At 35.8% G+C, this 20,214-nt stretch overlaps 1 protein-coding gene across 1 annotated transcript in view; it reads right to left on the bottom strand.

Annotated features, from left to right (window-relative positions):
- Positions 1-20,214, bottom strand: part of EFCAB7 (EF-hand calcium binding domain 7) — a 53,353-nt gene that overhangs the window by 21,981 nt on the left and 11,158 nt on the right. Inside the window, exons 3-8 of the mRNA XM_043461096.1 lie at positions 16,253-16,464; positions 15,524-15,610; positions 14,778-14,973; positions 14,191-14,312; positions 4,964-5,105; positions 1,372-1,481 (exon numbers count right to left, since the gene is read on the bottom strand). Coding sequence (XP_043317031.1) covers positions 1,372-1,481; positions 4,964-5,105; positions 14,191-14,312; positions 14,778-14,973; positions 15,524-15,610; positions 16,253-16,464 — 869 coding nt within the window. The remainder of the gene's footprint in view (positions 1-1,371; positions 1,482-4,963; positions 5,106-14,190; positions 14,313-14,777; positions 14,974-15,523; positions 15,611-16,252; positions 16,465-20,214) is intronic.

Raw genomic sequence — 20,214 nt, forward strand, 5'->3', positions numbered from 1 at the left:
ATTCAGCCCTGTTTCTGCCCTCACAAGTCAAAGGAATGATAATCATCCTAAAGTGACCATGTCCTATGTCGGATTATAAGAAGAAACCCAATATAATTGAGGGCTACTTTGAAAACTAAACATTGACCAAACGCATCTTTTGGAAGTCATAATCTTTTGGATTGGCCAGATGTAAACTGATATCCATGTATGAAAAACAATTCTCGCTGTTCCCTAATATACGTTCTCTGATGAACCTCCTTATCTCCACGTATAAACTTGAACTGCCATAGTTGGCAAGTGGACAGTCTTTCATGGGCACAAAACTTTTCTTAAAGAAAATAACTGTGAAACTAAAAGTAAAAATCCTTTGTAAATATGACATATTGCAGATAAACAGAGGAGTAAACAGTAAAGAGGTAAATAGAAACTCATTCAAATTTTACTATAGGCTTGCGATGTACTAAGATTTTTATATATGCAATATCATAAGAAAGTGATTTTAAACAAAACAAAGTGGGAAAGGTATTGTTTTAGACAATGTTTTAACTTGAACTTAACCATGTAGTCAGTTTTGGAGAAGAGTTTAGTCAAAACGTTAACTTTTGTCATTTTATTTGTTTCTTGCCTATAACTATTCTTGTCTGTTAGGAAGCTGACAATAAAGACTTTTATATAACATTCCATCAGGGAAATGTCTGTCTGTTGCTGGGCCTATATAAAGATTAAATATGATATTGCAGTAAGCTCTTGAATAGTGTTATTCATGCTACTGTGTAGCAGATGTATTTTGTATTCCTCATAAAATAAATAACCACATTTATGTATCTGCCTCACATATTTGGCCTCTGAGTAAATATATAATTAGAAAAGATCAGAACAACCCCATGGGCAACATACAAAATCATTTGAAAGCACTGCTTCAGATCAATCTATTTTTAGACCCTATGAGGAAAGCCTGAGGATATGAAGTTTTTCTTTTTTGCAGTAGTACTAAAAGTAAGACAAACATCTAGAGGAACTTTTTCAAAGTTGAACTGCTTGAATTTAGGGGAGAAAATTCCCTGGCATCAATCACTTTTATTGGGTATAAGAAAAAAATGCTCACATCTGGGGGGCATCAGGGTATTAGAAAAAGAGGAAAGTGAACTATAATGTCACATACAACGTATAAGTTATAAAGTCAAGGCTGCCAATAAATCCTCAATTTTTAAATCTCAGAAAATTAAAATCCTTCACAATTAATAAAAATATATGAATAATAAGAATTGTATTTACCTTAATTGAAAGGGAAGAAAAAAAGGTTAAAGATATATAGAAAAACTATTATTTTCCCCAAACTTGAGATCATATAATACTTTTAACTATACATTAGAAAATAAACATGTATACTTCTCTATTTCGTAGTTCGGTAAAACACAAGAGTTGTAGATTTGCTTCACTTTCATTTTCCTTAAGAATATACAAGGCAGTATCAACTGACAACCAAGGGGATGGTTTTCCTATAAACAAAAAAATCCCAAACATCTTAAAATAAGCAATCATTTCTTAGATCTTTCCTATTTTAAAAAGAAGTTAATGGTTTCTTTCCCCTTTGAATTATTTTTTTAAAAAATTCACATCCATTTTCATATGTAAATATCAAAAGACATTTTCAATAAGACAGGTAACTATACAAAGTGATCTTGTTAGGAACATTCTCTACATATACACCTCTAAAATTCATAAATTTTTAAAACTCATTAGAGAGCTAAGGTTGCAACGCAACCAAGTAGACTGAAATCCAAGGAAAAACAACCCTTTCAAGAAGTGATAAGATGCAACTACTGGTTACCCGTAAAGGAGCATAGGATGAAAAGACGTTAGACATCATCTATATTATTTTAACTCCAAACTTCATATTCCCTGATAGACTTTTCCTGGGAACATAAGACCCATATATCCAACTGCCTATTTGACATTTCTACTTGGATTTCTATGTCTAAAACTGTCCAAACACCTGAAGAAAAGAACTGTCCATCTACTTCTATCTCAGGTAAGGGACAGAGAAGAGTATCTCAAACCAGTTGCTCAACCCCCCAAATCCTGGAATCATCTTTAACTTCTTCCATCTCTCACATGTCATAAACAAGCTTCAGGAAATGCGATGGTTTGACCTTCAAAATACATCCAGAATCTCTATTTCTTATCTCCTTTGCACCTCCATTCAAAGCAAAAGCATTCTTTGCTTTCTCCTGAGTACCCTTCAATCTATTTTCAATATACAACCTGACTGCTCTTGCTAAAATGTCAGAATATGTTCCGTCTCTACTTAAAATCCTCTAACAGAGTTGAAAGTTGGAAGAAAGTTGCTCCCACCCTAACAATGGGAAAAAAAATGCACAAACTACAAAATCATAGCATTTCTTAAACCCATCAGATATGAAGTCACAGGATAAACATGCAGTCTGAAATCCAAGGAAAGACAGACCCTTCTAAGGAGGGATGAGACGCAAGCATGGCTGATCTGTGGTGGCAGACAGGAGATGATGATGTCAGGCATGTAAGTGGAAGAGAGAGAGCAGAAGAAACAAAGATGCAACATTTTCTAAAAACAATGACCAACATAAATCCAAGAAACTCAGGGCTCTCTAATAGGATAAATACCAAAAAAAATAAACACAAACAACAACTTGAAAACTTCGCCAAAATTCAAAAACAGCATCAACAAGAAAAACAAAAAACATCAAGACACATATTCAAACTACTGAAAATCAAAGATGAAGAGAAAATCTTGATGGCAGCCTCTTAAGGGTTTTTCATTTCTATTTCTCTCAGAGTAGAAGTCCAAGTTATGGACTTTTACAACATCATGGCAAAAAACAAAACTCTACCTGATTTTGTCCTCGTTTCTCCCTTGTCTTCATCTCTTCCCTCTCTCCTTCCCTACTTCATTACAGCCACTCTAGCCACCTTGTTCTTCTAACACCAGGTGCACTCTACACCTCAGAGCCTCTGAACAGAGGATTCCCTCTTCCTGCCCCTCGCTCCCACTCTTCATCCATCCCTTCCGCCACCCCTACATCCACTAAACTTGCTCCCTTGCCTCCTGTGGAAGACAGCAAAAATGGCTCTTCCTGTCTGTATCCACAGCCCTTTGCAATGTGATTTTGCAGCTCTCCCATTAAGAGATCAAATCTGTTTCTCCACCTTATAAATCTGTACCTGCCTTGTGACCTGCTGTGAACAACACAGAGTAACAGATAATTCTGTGCCAGTTTTGAGCCCAGGCCTATGATGCTTCTGCTTTCTCTCTCAGATTCCTGTTATACCATGAGAACAAGTCCAGGCTAACTTACTAGAGGATAAGAGACTACACAAGGCAAAATGAAGTTGTCTCAGCTGAAGTGAAGTGAAGTTGCTCAGTTGTGTCTGACTCTTTGCAACCCCATGGACCGTGTAGCCCACCAGGCTCCTCCGTCCATGGAATTTTCCAGGCAAGAATACTGGAGTGGGTTGCCATTTCCTTTTCCAGGGGATCTTCCCGACCCAGGAATTGAACCTGGGTCCTCCACATTGCAGGCAGATGCTTTACCATCTGAGCCACCAGGGAAGCCTCCCTTGTCTCATCTGAGGCCCACACAAAGAGCCCAAGACCAATTAAAGCCAGCCACCAGCTATCCTGCAGCTGATCACAGAGGTATGGGTGAGCTCTACAGAAAAAAGCCAAGCCCAGTTCAGACCAAAAAACTGTCCAATAGACCTGCTCATGAGCAAACAAATATTTAATTATTTTAAGCCACTGAGTTTTTGGGGTAGTTTATTACATAGCAGTTGACAATTAATATATCTCTTTCAAAGTCTGCTCAAATGTGAACTTCTAACGAAGCATACACTAACTACTCTCTTTCAATGGCAACCCATATTCCCTCAGCATTCACAATGCCCCTTATCCTCTCTGTTTTTCCCACAGCATTTACCACCTTCTAACACACCATGTGACTTGCTATTTATTATATTTATTATTTATTGTTTATTTCCTCTATTAGAATGTAAGTTCATGAGGTCACACTGTCGTGTATCTTAAGCACCTAAAGTGATACTTGGTTTATGAGGTCCTCAAAAAATAATTGACAAATAAATTTAAAAATTTATAACAATACAGAGAATTAACAACTACATTAACTTCGTAGATCTGATACATTTATCTGAAAAATTATTATTGTAATTATCATCTAAAAGTATCAACTACCAAATGTTCTCAGCGTCCTATAAGATACACAGTGAAAACTTTCAGTATCTTTACTATAGGAAGGAAAAATAATGTAAGTGTGGAAGAATCCTCTAGTAAGTAGATGTTTATATGTAAACATAATAAGAGGAAAATAAAGACTGATATTTAGAATAGTCAACATTAAAAGGATACCTAGAGAAAGCACACATACAAGCCATTTTTCACTAAAACTTATGTAATAACCACTGTAGATACTAGGAAATTATTAATTTTTATCTATCACTGGTGTACAGAAAAGTATTACCAAGGATACAAAAATTATTAAATAAGGACTAAGTTATATGACATAGGACTTTGAAGGTATTCAAAAATACTTGCAGCTCTTATTTGTCCCAAATTATGCTCCTACCGAAGTTCTCTCATGTATATTCATTTAAAAAATTGATAAATGGAAAAAGCAAAGGATTAATTAGTGGATAAAAAGTTAATCATATGTCAAGAGGAAACCAGGTAACATTTTGTTCTTTGCATAATATGACAACACAGTCAAAGTATAAATAACTTTCTTTCCTCAAATGTATGTAACCACATGTTTCTTACTTTGAATAATGTGATGACATAGTGTGTAAACAACTTTCTTTAAATGTGTGTAACCATGTTTCATAGGCAAATCCATTTTCTTCACTAGTAACTAGAACCATCAAATACATAAGTATTTTTAAAGCTGGCATAAAGTGATGTTTTTTTTAAATATAGAAAATTTAAACTTGCCTTCAGCTTGACTCAGGCTTAACGGCTTAATTGTTATATAAACCAGGGATCTCTGAGCTATTTGCATCTTGTATTGATGACTAATGATTTCACCATCTTCTTCTAAGAAAAAGCAACCTTTTGACTGTACACAATACCACTCCTGGAACAAAGGAAAAAATTTTTTCAAAAAATATTCATTACAAGTTTCCAGCATGAAGAGCAATGAAGAAAAACCTAGGGAAGATATAAAAAGAAATGTCAACTAGAGCCAATGCTGTCCAGGAATTTGTGACATCTTCAAGAGGCAGCATTTAGATAACAAAAATTAGGAAAAGATATGATAGAGAGGAGAAATATGAAAAATACAGTTCATGAGAGTTGGAGAAGTACTGAAGCAAAGTAATAAATAAACATGCTGCTGCAATAATCAGGGTGAGGTTAGTGCTTAGAGCATACTAAGAATGAAGAACTAAGGATTGTTAAAACTGATATGTTGAGAGAAAAAGCAATAGGACTTTATATTTAAAAGATAAAACTATGTGACAACCAAAATACTTGTTTCAAGTCTAGGTAACTAAAACACTGAATTCACTTCACAGCTATAGCAAAATGCTGATAAATACTAGTTTTGAGAAAGATGTCTCTAAATTAGCTCTAGAGGGATGGGATGCATGGGAGGTGGGAGGGAGATTCAAGAGGGAGGGCCTCTATGTACACCTATGGTTGATTCATGCTGATGTATGGCAGAAACCAACACAATATTGCAAAGAATTATCCTCCAACTAAAAAATAAATAAAAATTTTAAAAAAGAAAATATACTTAGGGTAGTAAATTCAAAGTTTTTATAACACAGTGAAGTTCAAAGCTGGGCTTCAGTCAAAAGTTCAACTATTAATGATGAGTAAGAGTATGTACCAGCTCAGTCACTCGGTTGTGTCTGACTCTTTGTGACCCCATGAATCGCAGCACGCCCGGCCTCCCTGTCCATCACCAACTCCCAGAGTTTACCCAAACTCATGTCCGTCGTGTCGGTGATGCCATCCAGCCATCTCATCCTCTGTCGTCCCCTTCTCCTCCTGACCCCAATCCCTCCCAGCATCAGGGTCTTTTCAAATGAGTTCACTCTTTGCATGAGGTGGCCAAAGTATTGGAGTTTCAGCTTCAGCATCAGTCCTTCTAGTGAACACCCAGGACTGATCTCCTTTAGGATGGACTGGTTGGATCTCCTTGCAGTCCAAGGGACTCTCACGCGTCTTCTCCAACACCACAATTCAAAAGCATCAATTCTTCTGCACTCAGCTTTCTTCACAGTCCAACTCTCACATCCATACGTGACTACAGGAAAAACCATAGCCTTGACTAGATGGACCTTTGTTGGCAAAGTAATGTCTCTGCTTTTTAATATGCTACCTAGGTTGGTCATAACTTTCCTTCCAAGGAGTAAGCGTCTTTTAATTTCATGGCTGCAATCACAACCTGCAGTGATTCTGGAGCCCAAAAAAATAAAGTCTGACACTGTTTCCACTGTTTCCCCATTTCCCATGAAGTGATGGACCAGATGCCATGATCTTAGTTTTCTGAAGCTTTAAGCCAACTTTTTCACTCTCCTCTTTCACTTTCATCAAGAGGCTCTTCAGTTATTCTTCACTTTCTATCATAAGGATCATGTCATCTGCATATCTGAGGTTATTGATATTTCTCCTGGCAATCTTGATTCCAGCTTGTGCTTCCTCCAGCCCAGCATTTCTCATGATGTACTCTGCATATAAGTTAAATAAGCAGGGTGACAATATACAGCCTTGATGTACTCCTTTTCCTATTTGGAACCAGTCTGTTGTTCCATGTCCAGTTCTAACTGTTGCTTCCTGACCTGCATATAGGTTTCTCAAGAGGCAGGTCAGGTGGTCTGGTATTCCCATCTCTTTCAGAATTTTCCACAGTTTACCATAGACTTTCAATTAACCTCCTTGTATTTACATTTACCCAACTGGAATGATAAAGGATATTAATTTAGAATTACAGAATGTTAAAGGTAGAAGTCTAAAGAGCAACTCAGTATAGACTTCTCTTTTAACTGATGAATGTCTGAAAAATAAAGTGATATGCTTAATTCACAATTCTCATTGATTGTAAAACTATATCTGAACCTAGGTTGCCTTGCTTTCTCTCCAAACTACCAGCTATATTCAAAATTCTTTTTTTCCTATATTTAATATCTGCCATGATTTTTAATCTAATATTTAACATTTTAATGATTTAAAACTTCATATCTATGAAATTATTATAATAAGTATGATAATGCATTATTCAGAATTATACATATATTGATGTGTAAATATAATTACTTGGTTTCCTTACTAAAAAACCAGATTTTAGTAGCTAAAAAATTTCTTTAATTTGTGTTAGAATTATGGGTATAGCTGCCTCCTACCCTTAGGTTAAAAAAATGTTTAAATGAAACTAAAAAGCAGTGCACCTTGGCTGGTACACTGGTCTCATCATTTCATGGCAAATAGATGGGAAACAATGGAAACAGTGACAGACCATTTTCTTGGACTCCAAAATCACTATGGACAGTGACTACAGCCATAATATTAGAAGATGTTTACTTCTTGGAACAAAAGGTATGACAAACCTTTTCAGTGTATTAAAAAGCAGAGACATTACTTTGCTGACAAAGCTCTGTATAGTCAGAGCTATGGTTTTTCCAGTTGTCATGTACGGATGTGAGAGTTGGGACATAAAGAAGGCTGAATGCGAAGAATTGATACTTTCATTCAAAGTGTCATGCTGGAGAAGCCCCTTGGACAGCAAGGAGATCAAACCAGCAAATCCTAAAGGATATCAACCTTGAATATTTATTGGAAGGACTGATGCCGAAGCTGAAGCTCCAATACTTTGGCTACCTGATACAAAGAGGCGACTCACTGGAAAAGACCCTGATGCTGGGAAAGACTGAGGGCAGGAGAAGGGGATGACAGAGGACAAGATGGTTGGATGACAAGATGTGGCATTTGGGAAACTCAAAGACGAAGAATTTCTCCATGTGCTTATGATATTTCTGGCTGACAGGAGATGTTTTTATAAAATTTAGCTGGGGAGTGAGTTAAAATTTTTATTAGAAGTCTTTTCTAAATTCTAATTTTAGAAAAGGTATAGAAGAGGATTTATAAGTTTCTTTGAAAGACATCAATCTGAATATAATACATGGTTAAAAAGGCTAGAAAATGGTAAGACAATAGCATTATAAAATAGAAGAAAGCCAAATGCCATACTATATAAATCAAAGTTCAATATGATAATCAGATTATTTTGAATACTAAACAACACCATTAGGAGAATTTTTATCTCTCTTGTTTCAAGGGAAGAATTCAAATTCTTTAGATCTATCAGAGTTATTAAACAGGCAATGCTTATTCAACCCCAAATTTCCTTTAAAACAAACAGACTTTCAATCACACAAAGCTTTTTCTCTAGGACCTATACTAAAATGTTATAAAAGAAAACAAGTACTGACAAAATATCTGGCTCATTCAAATAAATCAATTTGAAAGGATTATAGATTAAGTTGACAGTTTGAGTATTACGAGAAAAATGAAAGAAGGTTCAGTTTAAAAAATAAAATCTTAGCATGCTAGAGTAGGAAATTCCATATATAATTTTTGACAATATAAAGCAGTAACAAAACAGTAGCTTGTAATTCTTACACACGGCATAAGGTGGTGCTATATCCTACCAATTCAAGTAAATTCATATAAAAGGAAAAAATTCATTTGTCATACACAATTATTCCATTCACAATGTATAAGGAGATGCTTAAAAGCATAAATTAAAAATAATAAAGTTGAAAATTCTAGCTATTAGAAACTTAAATTTATCAGTAAAATTATATTTTTCCTGAAGTATTGTAGAGAATTTAATTTGTTTTGACATACAATTCTGCATTATTAAAGGTTGAGGTGAGGCAGAATCATTAAGCAGTCAGTTCCCCATGTCTGCGTGCATGCTAAGTCGCTTCAGTCATGTCCGAGTTTTTGCAACCCCATGGACTGTAGACTGCCATGCTCCTCTGTCCATGGATTCTCCAGGCAAGAACATGGGAGTGGGTTGCCAAGCTCTCCTCCAGGGGATCTTCTTGAACAGGCATCAAACCCACATCTCTTATGTCTCCAGCATTGGCAGGCAGGTTCTTTACTACTAGCGCCCCCTGGGAAGCCCTTCATCTGCTATAACATAAGGTAAGGTAAGGTGAAGTCTCTCAGTCGTGTCCGACTCTTTGCAACCCCACGGACTGTAGCTTAACAGGCTCTTCCATCCGTGGGATTTTCCAGGCAAGAGTATTGGAGTGGATTGCCATTTCCTTCTCCAGAGGATCTTCCCAACCGAGGGATCGAACCCAAGTCTTCCGCATTGTAGGCAGACGCTTTATCATCTGAGCTACCAGGGAAGTCATTTGCTATAGACTTGCTATAGACTTGGCTATATACAAGAGGAACTTGTGTGTCATCATCACCATCATCAACATCACTGTTGTTTCTTATAAAATACCTTATATCACATTATTAGAAGGCTATTTGCTGTCTGTTAAGAAAAGTAAGTAAACAGACTGCTATTAAACTTTTTTTGTTATTAAAGAATTACAAACTGTACATACTTAAAACAAGAGGTTAAATAGATGATTTATAAGGGAAAAAGTTGATATGGATTGCCAACCTAATCAACAAGTTGAATTGATCAACATCTTGAAAATGAGAGACTTTAATAAGAAAATTATTATTTGGAGCTTTCATAAAAATTAAGTTAGACAACCATTTCAAGATTAAAATGCTTATTTTTCTTGTTTTACATATATAGACATACATAACTTACATGCTATACACATATTATACGTAAAATGAGCTTCCCTGGTGGCTCAGATGTTAAAGAATCTGCCTGCGGTGCAGGAGAGCTGGGTTTGACCTCTGGGTTGGGAAGACCCCCTGGAGGAGGGCATGGCAACCCACTCCAGTATTCTTGCCTGGAGAACCCCATGGACAGAGGAGCCTGGCGGGCTGCAGTTCACGGGGTCGCAGAGCCAGACACGACTGAGCAACTAAGCACATGGCACGCACACGTAAGATCCACGCAGGCGTCTCTAACGAGGAGTCTGTATATAGTACCGAAGCTCTGGAATTTAAAATTCATGACTTTCTCTAATTTTAGCCATGACTGTCAACTGAAGCTATTCTCTCAAAGAAAAATTTCTGACATCCCCTGTACATGATAAAATCTAACATAAACATTTAGATAGAATTGAGGACTGAGAAAAGAACAGTGATACAGTACCTATGTATAGCATACAGAAAGTAATACATGTACAGTTCCTGTGAAGGTTATATTTTCCTCCTCCTTAAAGGTTGCAATTCAAGTCTTTTATCATTTGTGTGGATTTATGGTTTATAATCTGGCTTATGTGTACCCCATTACAATAATTTTCTAATTTCTGAAAAGACCATTCTTATCTGTCCCAATTCCATACTTCTCCACTACACATAAAATTGAGGTACTAAACTTGTTTAAAATAGATTTAAAGTACTTAAAGAAAATTTAATAATTCTCTCAGAAATTTATTCTACCAATCTCAATTAAAACAAATTATAAAATAACTATATTCCTAACCAAGTACTTTTTAGAGTTGTTGTGAAACTTAAGAAACATATAAAATTTAAGAAAAATTTAAAAGTAACCTCAAAGTAAAATGCAAACAAAGAACTAAATTCTGCTGAGTAACAAAAGGATCACAGATTTTTCAAAAAAATCATTTCAGCTCACGCGAGAAATATTAGAGACTACAAAACAGTAGGCAATACCAAGATCAGGAAAAGGAAAAGAAAATGTCAGGTAAGAAATATGAAAGCTATGAAGTATTTCCAAAAGACATTAAATTTTATACGAAAGTCACAGAATTTACAAGTTGACAGTATGCCTTCTTCATTCAATCATTAAATTCTTACTACCTCTCACCTAATTCCTAATACCTAAATACCTTTCCTTGTTCTTGATGTCATTAGATGCAAAAATTTAGTCTTCTGTTATACAATCACTATGGCCTACAGATTAATTTTGGCCTTGTCTATTACAGGAGTCCCCAGCCCCCAGGCTGCAGAGCAAGAGGTGAGTAGCAGGTGAGGGAGCAAAGTTTCATCTGTATTTACAGTGCTTCCCATCGCCTGCATTCCTGCCTGAGCTCCGCCTCCTGTCAGATCAGCAGCAGCATGAAATTCTCATAGGAGAGTAAACCCTAACCCAAAGGTCAAGCTGGAATATCCTGAGATAGCCAAAGAATAGAAATAAAGTGCACAATAAATGTAATGCACTTGAAACATCCCGAAACCATTCCCCACCCGCCCTGGCCCATGGAAAAATTGTTTTCCATGAAACAGGTCCCTGATACCAAAAAGGTTGGGGACCACCGGTCTATTAGATCTGTCCCTTCCTTACTATGTTCAGGTACTACCCTTGGCCTAGCTGTCCTCTCTCATCCTCTCAATAGTCTCCCTAATTTGAAGTCTCCATACATAATACAATAGTAGAATAACTTTTCTTAAATCATCTTTCATCATGTCATTCCCACATTAAGACCTGCAGTAATTTCTTTGTTCCATAATAATACTGGGCTTCCCTGATAGCTCAGTTGGTAAAGAATCCACCTGCAATGCAGGAGACCCCAGTTTGATTCCTGGGTTGGGAAGATCCGCTGGAGAAGGGATAGGCTACCCACTCCAGTATTCTTGGGCTCAGCTGGTAAAGAATCCGTCTGTAATGTTATTCCAGTATTCTGGCCTGGAGAATTCCATGGACTGTATAGCCCATGGGGTTGCAAAGAGTCGGACACGACTGAGCAACTTCACTTTGGGCTGCCCTGGTGGCTCAAACGGTGAAGCATCTGCCTGCAATGTGGGAGACCTGGGTTTGATCCCTGGGTCAGGAAGATCCCCTGGAGAAGGAAATGGCAACCCACTCCAGTACTCTTGCCTGGAAAATCCCATGGATAGAGGAGTTTGGTAGGCTACAGTCCATGGGGTTGCAAAGAGTTGGAAATGACTGAGCGACTTCACTTTCTTATAATAATATTAATGACAATATTATTTATTAAAGTAAAACTATTAATACATCCCTGGCACTCTGATAAATGGTTTATATATGTCAGGTGTTTAAATCTTTTAAAAACACACTAAATATAATTACTTTCAATTTATAGATAAGGAAACTAAAATTCAGAAGGGCCACTGACTACCTTATCAAAGGTCACACAGTTATCAAGTAACAAAGCTCAAAATTTAAACACAGGTCTGTCTATTCTAAGGTTTTAACCAGCACCTTAGAACAGTGCTTGGCACAAAATAGTCATTCAATAAATATTTGTTGTCGTGGGAATTCCCTAGCAGTCCAGTGGTTAAGACTCTATGTTTTCACAGCTTAGGACTTGGGTTCAATTCCTGATCAGGGAACTAGATCCCATAAGCTGTGTGGCAAGACATAAATAAATATTTGTAGAATAAATGAATTAATAAATGAAATACTATGCTACACTAACTTGGTATATTGTTAATAATGAAACAGAAATTTTCATTTTTTTATTCAGGGCCCACTACTCTAAAAATAGTTTGCATTGTTACCCTTTTACTGAATATTTGTTGAGCTGAACTAAACTAAAGGAACAGTATTGGTGTGGGCCCAATTAATAACAGCATGAAGCACAGAAAAAGTTGGCCTTAATATAACCCACATTAATATTTAAATTTTTCTTCATAATGGCTAAAATTATATTTATGTATATAATTATACCAGGTAAACAACAATTATTTAACTAAGTTGATTTCATTAGCATTTATTTATTTATTTTCTCATTTAACTTTCTGTCTTCTATTCTTTTTCTCCCCCATTTATTTTTATAAGTTGGAGGCTAATTACTTTACAATATTGTAGTGGTTTTTGCCATACACTGACATGAATTGGCCATGGATTTACATGTATTCCCCATCCCGATCCCCCCTCCCACCTCCCTTTCCACCCCATCCCTCTGGGTCTTCCCAGCGCACCAGCCCCGAGCACTTGTCTCATGCATCCAACCTGGGCTGGTGATCTGTTTCACCCTTGATAATATACATGTTTTGATGCTGTTCTCTCAAAACTTCCTCACCTTCTCCCACAGAGTCCAAAAGTCTGTTCTGTACATCTGTGTCTCTTTTTCTGTTTTGCATATAGGGTTATCGTTACCATCTTTCTAAATTCCATATATATGTGTTAGTATATTGTATTGGTCTTTATCTTTCTGGCTTACTTCACTCTGTATAATGGGCTCCAGTTTCATTATCATTAGCATTTAATTTAGTTGCAAAATACAGAAAGCTTCCATCAGTGGAAAATAATATTGTTGGAACACTAAATATTGTGTGTGAACATGTTGGACATGCACACCAAATTGCTTAGGGTGTACAGATTCCTAAACAGTCTGAGCAAAATTCCTTTGAGATAATGTTTTAAAATTTTAATATAGAACAAATGTCACTGTCTAGCAATTTAAAGATATAAGGGACTTCAGAGTTCAATAACAAATACAGAGTTGTTATTTGAAACAAAAATGTAGCTCTTGAGAACAATCAGTTCAGTTTTCTAACAGCAGTTATAGTATGTGGTCATAACCATTTTCCCCCCTTTTACAGAGGTCCCTAGGTACACATTTTTAATGTATCCTAGCAGTTTCCAGTTAATGTTTTATATTTCTGTAGCTATTATTTTCTGTTGAAAGAAAACTAGTAAAGGTTGAGTCTAGAAAGGGAAAACAAAGGAAGAAGATCAATATTAACACTCTACAAATATTGACTTAGCAACGTGACTTTGCTGTCTTTCTCTCAAAGGAACTTGATATTGAATGAATGATTTATTTATAAGAAGCACCTATTAAAAAGTATTTGTTAAAACCAAAAAACTGCTTGGCAAAGTACATAATTGCATGATCTCTTCATCAAGTTCAAAAATTGAAGAATCTCTATTTTTAAACTGAAGTCCTTTTAATATTCCTATTCATCATTAAACTTATTAGAATTGGCTTATAGGTAGAAATGCTGCTATCTTCAAAAATCCTCAAAGAATTACTTCATAAACTTTACCTATTCTCTGTAAACACTAAATGGTCATTAATAAATTTAATGTCAAATTTGTTTTCAGAAAAAGTTGTATCCATTCATTTAAAATACTATACCTTTATTGAGTGTGGCTCAATTAACTTTGAGTTTTGATTACTATCAGCACCCATGGTAATTGTGAAGGAAACAGATGTTTTGAACTGTCTAGCTGTCGCCAGTGAAGAATTCCTGGTGTCACCTGTAAGAAGTAATAGTTATTTAGCCTTGCATCATGAAAAGCTTTCAATAAGAAGTCTGTTTCTAAACACAGTATAGTATGAAAGGACTATGTATTAATTTCATTCTCTTTGTTCTTCCTATTGAAATAAACTAAAAAAAATTTATAAGATTTTAATGGCTCTTTGTGATTTTAATTTATGATCTACTAATAAGATTTATTTAATTTAGAATTTATGACCTACTAATAAGATTCTTTATTTAAATATGTCATCTTTTGGCCTGAAATTTTAGTTTTAATAAAACATAATGAGCATAGCCAAGTCAAGTTCCATAGTAAAATTTTACTTTACTAGATTTTTATGGTTAAGTGAGTCTAGAAACAGTAGCTATCAAAAGTTGGGTTTTCATTTATCACTGATAAGCTAAGACAGAAGGAAAAATTTATCAGACTATGATCCTTAATTCTTAACAGAAAAGTAAATACCTTTATTTGAGAATGATTCCTGATCAGTTTTTCTTATGATTCTAGGTGATGCTTTTGGCACTGGTGATGGGTCCCTTTCAGGGGACCCTTCCATGTGGCTTCCAAACTGTTGACGCCTCAGTTTACTGTCAACCTCCAATTTTTCTAGAGTAGTTTTGAGACACTGTTCATTGGTTGCCATATGTAATTTACAAAACTACAGGAAACAAAAAAGTATTCCAGTGGATAAAACATTCAATCATACATTTGGGAGGAGAAAATGTGCATTAGTAGGCAAGACTGATAGATGGAATATATTTCCTACTGAACTAGGTTACTCATTTTATTTTCTTGAATCAGACTGGCCACCCTCAAGTGCCCTAGTGAAATGCAGCCATAATTCAACGAGGAGGCCATACCCTGAATGAAAATAAAATGTTACACAAAGAAAGGTGATTTATTATTATTTTTTTACAAGACATGTGTAGACTTGCATTTGTTCTAAATAATTTTTATGATTCTTCCACTCCTGAAAACGCGTATTTCAGAGAAGAGAATGTGTGTTTGTGTGTGTATGCACATGCATGTGTTTTAACTTGATAATATTATTTTTAATGTAGTCATCAGATTACAATTGGACTGGAGAGACTAAATTTCAAGTAAAATTCATACATATATGTATCATTGTCAATATTTAAATGATATGCCTCTTTAAAAATACCTCTTCTATCCAGTAAGCAAATTTACCTCAGAATGAGCTTACATACCTTGATATAGTCAAATTTGCCATCTGTATTTACATCAGCCAAATTTATTATGGCATTTACTTCTTCTCGAGTCATCTTCTCACCTTTCTGGAAGAAAAAAGTATTTAAAGCAACATGACAATTACTTTGTCATATATGGGGAGAATGGAAATTCTAATCTTTTCTTTAAGTAAGTTTGAATACATGTTTCATTAAATATCTCAGAATGAGCATAATGTCAAGCAAGAATGAAACTGTTACATAAAATAAAATTTCACAATTTTATTAAATTTTATAAAAGTTTATAAAAACTGAATTTCAGTTTACTAGATTTCAAATATATATATATATATATCATAGATTCAGCAATAACTACTATTAAATTTAGAGTAAGAATACTTTCTCATGTTGTACCAAGAAACAGAATGGTTTCTGAATCTCATTTACACTTTAGTTCTCTTTTACTTATCACATAAGAGCTTATCACTGATTTACACATCGTCTGGGAGGAAAGAATTGCAAAGGAGCACAAGGGGATTACAACATAAGCTCAGTCTTATACTTTCTCTTTTTTTTCAAAAAGCACGCTTCATACAGAAGGATCCTTAACTATTTTACAAACAATATATAAATGATTCATTTCACCTGCCAGTGAAACAGTTATTTCTCATGTGGACTTTGGTAGCCAAAGCTAGATTCCAAGCTGTTTCACAAAACAGGCATATTATAAAGCTGTTTGACAGATCTTACCTTTGTTAGAAGTTTATAAAGATCAGTGTGTAAAATAGAGCCATTATCATTTACATCTAATTGCTTAAATGATTTTAGCAATTCTGCTTTTGAGGTTGGTTTTTCCTTTCTTAAAATTATACAAAAATCATCAAAATTCAGTTTGGCAGTTTGAGGAGTCCAATACTTATTAATGGTCTTTTGGGATGGATTTCTTCCTGCATGCTGAAGAGCTGCCCAATAAAACAAGTATTATTTGTTACAGTAACATCTGGAATTAGTATTTTAAGGGTATTTTTTCTTTAAATCATTATACATTATAACGTTATATAAAAGTACATGCGTACCAATATATTACCTTTGGTGTTGATAATCTAGTGAAATCAATACATGCCTGACTTTCAAATATGAAAATATACATATATGCTATTATACCAGCTACAAATTCTCAATATATTAATGCCAGAATTAAATAGGTTCTTCCCATTCTGACAGTGTTCCCAACTTACATAGCTTAATTAATTGATAATATCTGATTTACCTCCTAAGAATGCCTGGAGAAAAAAAACAGATTAAAAACAACCATTCACTTAATTGTTTTGAGGACATAATAAAGAAAATGAATAATTTATTATTTTTCTGGTTCAACAAATATCTTAATTATGAGGAAATCATTAGTTTGAGAATATTACTGTCATTGTCATGATGTCTAAAATGTTCATCACTGTTGTTCAGTCACTAAGTCACATCCAACTCTTTGCAACACTGGACAGCAGCACACCAGGCCTCCTTCTCCTTCATTATCTCCTGGAGCTTGCCCGAGTTCATGTCCACTGAATTGGTGATGCTATCCAAACATCTCATTTTCTGCCACTCTCTCCTCTTTTTGCCTTCAATCTTTCCCAGCATAAGGGTCTTTTCCAATGAGTCAGCTCTTTGCATCAGGTGGCCAAACCACTGGAGCTTCAGCTTCAGCAACAGTCCTTCCAACACATATTCACGGTTGATTTCCTTTAGGATTGACTGGTTTGATCTCCTTGCTGTCCAAGGGACTCTCAAGAGTCTTCTCCAGCACCACAGTTCAAATTAAAGTATCAATTCTTAAGCACTCAGCCTTCTTTAAGGTCCAACTCTCACATCTGTACATGACTACTGGAAAGACTACAGCTTTGACTCTATGGGCATTTGTCGGCAAAGTGATGTCTTTGCTTTTTAATATGCTGTCTAGGTTTGCCATAGCTTTCCTTTCAAGAAGCAAATGTCTTCTAATTTCACAGCTGCAGTCACCATCCACAGTGATTTTGGAGCCCAAGAAGAGAAAAATCTGTCACTACTTCCACTTTTTCCCCTTCTACTCATTATGAAATGATGGAACCAGATGCCATGATCTTTGTTTTGTGAATGATGAGTTTTAAGCCAGCTTTTTCACTCTCCTCTTTCACCCTCATCAAGAGGCTCTTTAGGTCCTCTTTACTTTCTGCCATTATGGTGATATCATCTGCATATTTGAGGTTATTATTTCTCCTGGCAGTCTTCATTCCAGCTTGAACTTCCTCCAGCCCGGCAATTCACATGATGTACCCTGCTTAAAGTTAAACAGGAGAGTGACAATATACAGCCTTGTTGTACTTCTTTCCGAATTTTAAACCAGTCAGTTATTCCATGTAAGGTTCTAACTGTTGCTTCTTGACCTGCATACAGATTTCTCAGGAGGCAGGTAAGGTGGTCTAGTATTTCCATCTCTTTAAGAATTTTCCAAAATTTGTTGTGATCCACACAAAGGTTTTCGTGTAGTCAAAGAAACAGAAGTACGTGTTTTTCTGGAATTCCCTTGCTTTCTCTATAATCCAACAGATGTTGGCAATTTGATCTCTGGTTCCTCTGCCTTTTCTAAACCTAGCCTGTACATCTTGAAGTTTTCAATTCAAGTACTGCTGAAGTAGCTTGAAGGATTTTGAAAATAACCTTACCAGCATGGGAAGTGAACATGATTGTTTGATAGTCTGAACATTCTTTAGCACTGTCCTTCTTTGGAACTGGGATGAAAACTGACCTTTTCCAGTCTTGTGGTCACTGCCAAGTTTTCCAAATTTGCTGACATATTGAGTGCAGTACTTTAACAACATCATCTTTTAGGATATGAAACAGCTCAGCTGGAATTCCATCAACTCTACTAGCTTTCTTGGCAGTAATCTTCCTAAGGCACGCTTGACTTAAGACTGCAGGATGTCTGGCTCTAGGTGAGGGACCAAACCGTCACGGTTATGGTGGGCCATTAAAACCTTTTCTGCACGGTTCTGGGTATTCCTGCCCCCTCTTCTTAATCTGTTTTGCCTCTGCTAAGGTCCTTTACATTTCTGCCCTTTATCATGCCCCTCCTTGCATGAAATGTTCCTTTGAGACGTCCAAATTTCTTAAAGAGCTCTCTAGTTTTTCCCATTCTATTATTTTTCTCTGTTTCTTTGCACTGTTCATTTAAAGAAGCCCTTCTTATCTCTCCTTGCTATTCTCTGGACTTCTGCATTCAGTTGGGTATACCTTCCCCTTTCTCCTTTGTGTTTCGCTTCTCTTCTTTCCCCAGCCATTTCCTCAGACTTTGCCTTCTTACATTTCTTTGGGATGGCTTTGGTCACTGTCTCCTGTACAATGTTACAAACCTCCGTCCATAGTTCTTTAGGCACTCTGTCTACCAGATCTAACCCCTTGAATCTATTCACCACCTCTACTGTATAATCATAAGGGATTTGATTTAGGTCATACCTGAAGGACCCAGTGGTTTTCCTCACTTTCTTTAGTTTAAGTCTGAATTTTGCTATAAGGAGCTGATGATTTGAGACACAGTCAGCTCCACATCTTGTTTTTGCTAACTGTATAGAGCTTCCTGTCTTTGGCTGCAAAGAATGTAACCAATCTGATTTTGGTATTGACCATTTGGTGGTGTCCATGTGTAGAGCTGTCTCTTGCATTGTTGGAAAAGGGTGTTTTTTCTGTCCAGCTCTGTAAAAATGGATGTATAACTCTTTCCCACAAGTGGCAGCTCAAATGCTTGTTGCTATCTTCAATAATAAAATACTTTTTAAATGTACTATTAAGTTGTTTAAAAGACCAACTTTCTCAGAATAAAATTATGCCAAAATATGTACTAATTAGACATTCCCATATCTAAGAAATAGGTAAAATTTAGTAAATACTAATCTAACTTTAGGCTTTAGTTTTAGAATTGGAGCTCACTATTAAGTCCAATAACAATGAAAAGGAGAAGGGAGTGGCAGAGGATGAGATGGTTAGATAGCATCACCGACTCAATGGACATCAATTTGAGCAAATTCCAGGAGATAGCAGAGGACAGAGGAGCCTGGCATGCTGCAGTCCATAAGGTCCCAAAGAGTTGTACACAACTTAGCTACTGAACAACAACAATGACAACAAACAGTGAAAAAACTGTGTAACTGTAGATGGTTAAAGGTTTACACCAAAATACTGACCTTTTGCCAGGGTTTATTTTAAGTTTTGATGTGAGTTTATAATACCTATATTACTGGTAAGTTGGGGGGACAAAAAGAAACTTTGGGGAAAGAAAAAGAAACTGCTTTATCCTGTTTTGAAATGGAATGTCAAAGCACATGGTAGGTACATAAGAGGTGGAAGGATACCAACGAAAAGCACAACAGTTAAGAAAGAGACATCACTGGTTCACAAAACCAGTTTTTTAAAATCTAGATTATCTGAAAGCAATCACTGCAATTTTACAAAGAATATTCCACAATAAAACCAAAAGCTGAAAAGGTAAGCACTGCATTATTATCTTCCCAGATAATTCTGTAAGACTGATAGCACCTGAGTAATACATAGTCACTGATTTATTAAAACAAACTAAATGCCATAGTAGCAGAAGGCATATTAAACTTTTAAACTTAGTAAATTCATGATCTCAACCAACTTTCAAAAACACAGAAAAAACTCAAATTATAAATTATAATAAA

Source organism: Cervus canadensis, chromosome 2, assembly GCF_019320065.1.
Source record: "Cervus canadensis isolate Bull #8, Minnesota chromosome 2, ASM1932006v1, whole genome shotgun sequence".
Classification (NCBI taxonomy): Eukaryota; Metazoa; Chordata; class Mammalia; order Artiodactyla; family Cervidae; genus Cervus; species Cervus canadensis.